This window comes from Urocitellus parryii, chromosome 7 (assembly GCF_045843805.1).
Source record: "Urocitellus parryii isolate mUroPar1 chromosome 7, mUroPar1.hap1, whole genome shotgun sequence".
Lineage (NCBI taxonomy): Eukaryota > Metazoa > Chordata > Mammalia > Rodentia > Sciuridae > Urocitellus > Urocitellus parryii.
In genome coordinates this window covers 36412135-36418134 of record NC_135537.1, presented here as the reverse complement: position 1 = coordinate 36418134, position 6000 = coordinate 36412135, and the positions used below count along the sequence as shown (strand labels likewise).

Below are 6000 nucleotides of genomic sequence, written 5' to 3'. Positions count from 1 at the left end.
TAAGCAACTCAGTGAGACCCTGTCTCTAAATAAAATACAAAAAAAAAAAAAAAAAAGGGCTGGGGATGTGGCTCAGTGGTCGAGTGCCCCTGAGTTCAATCTCCAGTACAAAATATATATATATATATTCTCAATTCGAATAACTTCATTTTCTTTGCCCTACTAACAAGTATAAACAGAATTTTCAGTGAGAACTTTTATTTTTGAAAGAATGCACCTCCACTTTAACAATTTTGTTATTCTGTGGACGAATACACGGGAGGGAGAAAGGGAAATTAACGTGATTAATCTCTTAGATTAGAGCAACGGCTGAGAGAAATAGCTGCCCTCACTGGGTCTTTGCTTTAAAAAAGGGGGCCTAGGACAAAGCCCAAACCAAAAAAGGAAACCAGGCGAAGGACGGGAAGCTGCTGCTGCAGCACTGCCCGAGCACAGGTCTCAAACATCTGAAAAACATAACTGAAAAGTATTAGGTCGGTGATGGCGACTTGGTGGCAACTTAGAACAAAGCAGCCCACTCCGGAATGCCTGCGGAAATGCCTGTCAATCAGCCAGATCTCCTGACTAACGCCTGTCAATCAGCAGGACCCCCTGGCCAATCCTGGAGTTCAGCCAACTCCCCTGACCAACTCCAAGGGGGCAAGGGACCCTAAAAACACCTTTTCCTGTCCCAAGCCCTTCCCTTCCTGCTGTAAGCCCCTTAAAAGTCCAGTCCGGTCCAGCTTCCACGCATTTTCTCCTCAGATCCTTCTCCTGTCCCCTCTGTGGGTCTGATCGAGTTCCGACTGGGAGTGACATCTCAATAAAGCCTGTTCAGCAGCCCTTTTAAATCTGCCTCCTTGGGTCGCTGCCTGCTCCGCCTGATCTGACAGAAAGTGCTTTTATATGTGAAAAATACTGGTAGTTCTTTCCACGTAAACTAGAATAACGGCTAGGTTGGGTTCCACCCGCATTTGTCATTTTCTCTTCTATCCCTCTGCCCTTCTAGAAGTTTTACTTCCCTACCAACTTCCTTAGTCGGAAACACAAACCTCTTCGACTTGTAAAACCATTAAAATGCTTTGTTTCTCTCAAAGACGAAAATAGCTATAAGCGAAACAGACATCTCAATCAATCTAAGGTAAAATCGCATATGCTTTACCGCCTTTGCGCAATGCGTGTTCCCAGGCCTCTATGAGGCGGAAGAGGCGGAGACACCTCTTGCGTCATTGGCCGGCGCCGGAAATTGGCTGCGACGCCGCGACGTTTGGTGTTCTGTTTGGAGACGCTGGGAAAAGTCTGCGTGGTGTGTTAAGTATGTTTCTTGGGGTTTAGGGGATAGGTATTTGGCCCAAAAGTTTTTGGTGTCTATATGCTAAAAAGATCTCGGGTGGGAGCAGTTTTGGGCGGGGTGCAGAATAAAGTCGATGCTGCCGTCATTTCTCTCTAGTTTCTTTTAGCTAGCTGTTGGGAGTTATTATTTTCCCCCTTCGGTTAGACTGTTTCTCTGCGCAAATTAATTTTCTAAACGGCAACTTTTTCATCTCTAAAACAAGAGTGATACATACTAGGATTATTGTGAGAATTATAATGAAATAACATGCATAAAGTGTTTATTAACGTGTGAGTTTTGGGTGAGGTTCAATACTTTGTTTCATCCTTTAGACCTAATCTGTAGTATTTAGGAAAGAAGCACAGATTAGGAATTGACATCATCTTTTTAGCTTCAGGGGAAAATGGGGATTGGTTGGTTTTTTGAGAAGCTCCTTTGAGATATTTAATATTTGAGTTTGTGATTTCAGGTAGGAATGGACACTCAGAAGGACGTTCAACCCCCAAAGCAGCAGCCAATGATCTATATCTGTGGAGGTAAGAGTAGCGGTTAGGTAAAGTAAGAGTATTTTCCTTATTTTTTTCCTTGAAATTATTGCATTTATTATTTCCTTAAATGGATTACTGGTCTTTAAAGTTATAAAGTAGAACACTTTTTAGCAATCCTATTATCTTGGTGGGGGATGGGAGAAAAAGAAGGAGAAAAAAAAAAACCAAACCTCCTGTTAAGACTTCATGTTCTCACCTGGAAAAAGTGCATTGCCTACAACTCTTCTTACCTACTTACTATATTTAGTAATAGCAGCCTACTCTTCAGTTTCAGTATATCTTAGTGCTTTGGGTTGCCTTGGATAAAAAATAGAGTTAAAATCATTTTCTTGTTTGTAATGTTTTCCTTTTGGGCATTGATTAAGTGTGTTTTCTTTTCTAGAATGTCACACAGAAAATGAAATAAAATCCAGGGATCCAATCAGATGCAGAGAATGTGGATACAGAATAATGTACAAGAAAAGAACTAAAAGATGTATCCTTTTAACTATGGTTTATAAATATGAGGAGGAAATTAGTAATGTTGGGGTTGGTACATACTAAGTTTTGTTAACATAGTAATAACTTTTGGATTACTTTGAAAACAAACACAAGTAATATTTTTTTTATACCATTGTATAGATTCATAGTATTCAAATACAGTTGATTTTGGTTCTCATAAGTATTTTTCAGGGATTCTAGTGTTTATAGAAGTTCTCATTCTTGAGCTTGAGTTTATGGGCAAACTAAATTATACAAGGATAAATAGAAATATTGTATGGAAAAAGTGGAACATACAAATTAGCCCAAATACTGAGAGAGAACTGTTACTGTAATAATGAACCAATTCTTAAAAAATCAATGTTATCACCTTTAACGTTGCTTTAGTATTTTTTGATGTATTAGTCTTTTACATGGAAAAAGTACTCATAAAAATTGAAGAAAAAATTTAGATAATTTTCTGTTGTCATAGTAATTACTAAATTCCGTTTTATTTTTGGTATATTTTACATTAAACAACAAATAAGCTTATTGCAAAGAAAAAGTGATTTTTCTTAGAAGCCTGAATCTTATATAACTTTTAAGTATCCTTAACTTACTTTCACACAGTGGTGGTTTTTGATGCTCGATGAAACACGGGAATTCAGAGGAGTGTCTTTCTTTGTACCTGGATTTGACCCTTGAATGTTTCTCGTTATTATACAGCTTTTTATTTAGCACATTTATCTTATGAATACAACTATATACATATGATTCCATTTTATTTCATTTTCCAAGTCAAATTGTGTTTAGGTATCAGTAATTTGTGTAAAGACTCTTGTTTAATTAAATGACTTAATTTAATTTTATTGTATTGTGTGATCAGACACAAAATGAAAAATTAAAATTGCTTCCCCAAATCACACTTTTAATTACACGCTTGTTAGAAATGGAAGTTTCTAAAGTCCTGTAAAATTCTGATGAAAGAAGTTCCTTGGAAACTATAATTATATGTTGTGAACTGTTGGTAAACTCTCTAGCATTATTTGGTACAGATTAAACTAGTCTCCTTCTATAAAGATATAAAAAATTCAAAACTAGTAGGTAAAATCAGAAATGAATAGACATAAAGGAATAGCTGAGAATATGTAAAAACAAGTTGCTTCTTCACGTATACAGGGTCATATGCATGCCTACCCTTCTGAAATAAGTTCTGTATAGAAAATTAGTCAAGGTGGAATAGTTAACTTGAGTCGAAGACTAAGAGATTAGAAAGAGCAGTACTGGAATAGGGGAAAGAGCCAGTGTAAAAGCTATGGGGCAAACTGTGAACTTGCTTTTTTCCCACTTCAAAATGAAGCACATGTGACTTATACTTCATTAACAGTGAGTTAGTGGAAAAAGGTGAGGTTGCATTTTTGCCACTGGATGCCACCAAGAAAGCATTGCTAGAGTCTTCTACTACCATCATTTCTAAATCAGAGTCCCCAGAGCACCTGAACATCTGCAGAAGCTGTTCATCAAAGGGCTGAGCTTTGAAACAACTGATGAGAGTCTGAGATGCTATTTTGAGTAATTGGGAACACTCATGGACTGTGTGGTAATGAGAGACCCAAACATCAAGTGCTCCAGGAGCTTTGGGTTTGTCACTTATGCCACTGTGGAGGAAGTGGACACAGCCATGAATGCAAGACCACACAAGGTACATGAAAGAGATGTGGAACCAAAGAGCTGTCCCAAGAGAAGATTTTCAAAGACCATGGGCATACTTAACTGTGAAAAAGACCTTTATTGGTGGCATTAAAGAAGTCCCTGAAGAACATCACATGAGATTATTATGAACAGTTTGAGAAAATTGAAGTTATTGAAATCACGACTGACTGAGGCAGTGAAAAGACGAGGGCCTTTGCTTTTGTAACTTTGGATGACCATTACTGTGGATAAGATTGTCATTCAGAAATACCATACTGTGAATGGCCACAACTGAAGTGATGAAAGCCCTGTCAAAGCAAGAGATGGCTAGTGTTTAATTTAGCCAAAGAAGTCCAAGTCTTGAAACTTTGGTGGTTGTAGAGGTGTAGAAATGACAGTTTTGGTCTTGGAGAAAACTTGAGTGGCAGTGGGGATGGCAACAATGGATTTGGTAATGATGGAACCAATTTTGGAGGTGGTGGAAGCTCGTTTATTTATTTTGACAATTACAACAATGAGTTATCGAATTTTGGACCCATCAAGGGTGGGAACTTTGGAGGCAGAATCTCTGGAATCCTTGGTGTTAGAGGCCAATAGTTTGCTAAATCACAAAGCCAAGGTGGCTATGGTGGTTCCAGCAATAGCAGGAGCTATGACAGTGGTAGAAGGTTTTACTACTGCCAGGAAACAGCAGGACAGGAGAGCCAGAGAAGTGACAGCTACAGATACAGATTTGTGAACTTATCTAAGCACAGTGGTAGCAGGGCCTAGCTGCAACAAAGAAGAAATGATTTAGACAGTACTCATATGTAGACAAAAAAACTTGAGGACTGTATTTGTGATAAATTGTATAACAGGTCATCTTAGTTTCTGTTCTGTGGAAAGTGTAAAGTATTCCATCAAAGATTTTAATGTAGACTTTTTTCCCCCACCAATGCTGTTGATTGCTAAATGTTAGTCTGATCATGATACTGAATAAATGTGTCTTTTAAAAAAAAAATGAGGTTGTGGAGGTGGGCAGAGGCCAGTTCATTTAGGGCGTTGTGATAGGAATCCGCTCGGACAGCAAGCAGAAGAGTGACACGAGACTTAAAAAATTATACATGCTTGGGCTGGGGTTGTAGCTCAGAGGTGAGCACTCGCCTTGCACCACATAAAAATAAAACAAAGATATTGTGTTCAACTACAAATAAAAAAATATTTTTAAAAATTATACATGCTGTTGTGAGAATGGACTACATTAGGACATTTGGCATCGAAGAAAACTGGGCTAGGGTGTTAGCTGTGGGGAGTGAGAAGTAGCTGATTGTGGGACATGCTTTGAAGTTGAGTAATAGAACATATTGATGGATTGGATAGTAAAGACCTCAGTAAGGGAATTTGTGTAAGGCTTTGGGTACAAATACTCATACTACCCTGTTGGCTGGCTATATCAGGCATATCTGTCTCCTTGTTTCTTGGATATAATATTTTAATCTCTAAAGATTGTAATGGTAATTTTCATTTTCTTACCTAGTCCATTTCCTTTAAGTTGCTTGCTTACTCAGCATGCATCTGTACATAATTATAACCAGAAGAAAACATTAAATATGAATGAAAAGAAAATTAGAAGGCATGTGAATTAAAACCATTCCTCAAATCTTAAAAGGAATTTTTTTTTCCTCTGCTGGAAATACAATGATGTGAAGTTGCAGTGGGCTGAGTAAGACTTAGGACATAATTTTTTGTTTCATTTGTTTTTTGGTTTTGGTACCAGAGATTGAACCCAGGGGCACTTAACCACTAAGCTACATCCCTGCTTCTTTTTATTTTTTGAGACAGGGTCTCTGTAAGTTGCTGAGGCTGACTTTGAACTTGCAATCCTCCTGCCTCCAAAGTCTGGGATTACAAGTGTGTACCACTGTGCTGATTTTAGGGCATAATTGTGGAATGATTTTGCTGGCTGGAGTGAGGTATGAAATGACTTCACAGGACCTGGAACATGTGATG

At 38.1% G+C, this 6000-nt stretch overlaps 1 protein-coding gene across 3 annotated transcripts; it reads left to right on the top strand.

The window, feature by feature from the left end:
- The first annotated feature begins 1218 nt into the window (after positions 1–1218).
- Polr2k (RNA polymerase II, I and III subunit K) lies at positions 1219–5048 on the top strand. Of its 3 annotated transcripts, none has more exons than XM_026383949.2 (4): positions 1219–1294; positions 1782–1848; positions 2243–2335; positions 2950–5048. In XM_026383949.2, exons 2-4 carry the CDS (start codon positions 1788–1790, stop codon positions 2970–2972), a joined length of 177 nt encoding a protein of 58 aa, XP_026239734.1. In that variant the 5' UTR covers positions 1219–1294; positions 1782–1787; the 3' UTR covers positions 2973–5048. The 3 variants fall into 3 exon arrangements, with proteins under 3 accessions (XP_026239734.1, XP_026239741.1, XP_077656719.1); XM_026383956.2 differs by having other exon boundaries at positions 1226–1285; XM_077800593.1 differs by having other exon boundaries at positions 1256–1282.
- The last annotated feature ends 952 nt before the right edge of the window (positions 5049–6000 follow it).

Coding starts and splice junctions, on each gene's coding strand:
- Polr2k (XM_026383949.2), top strand. CDS start 1,788: ATGGACACTCAGAAGGACGTTCAACCCCCAAAGCAGCAGCCAATGATC. Junction 1,849..2,242: donor AATGATCTATATCTGTGGAG/GTAAGAGTAGCG, acceptor TTTCTTTTCTAG/AATGTCACACAGAAAATGAA. Junction 2,336..2,949: donor CAAGAAAAGAACTAAAAGAT/GTATCCTTTTAA, acceptor ACTTTCACACAG/TGGTGGTTTTTGATGCTCGA.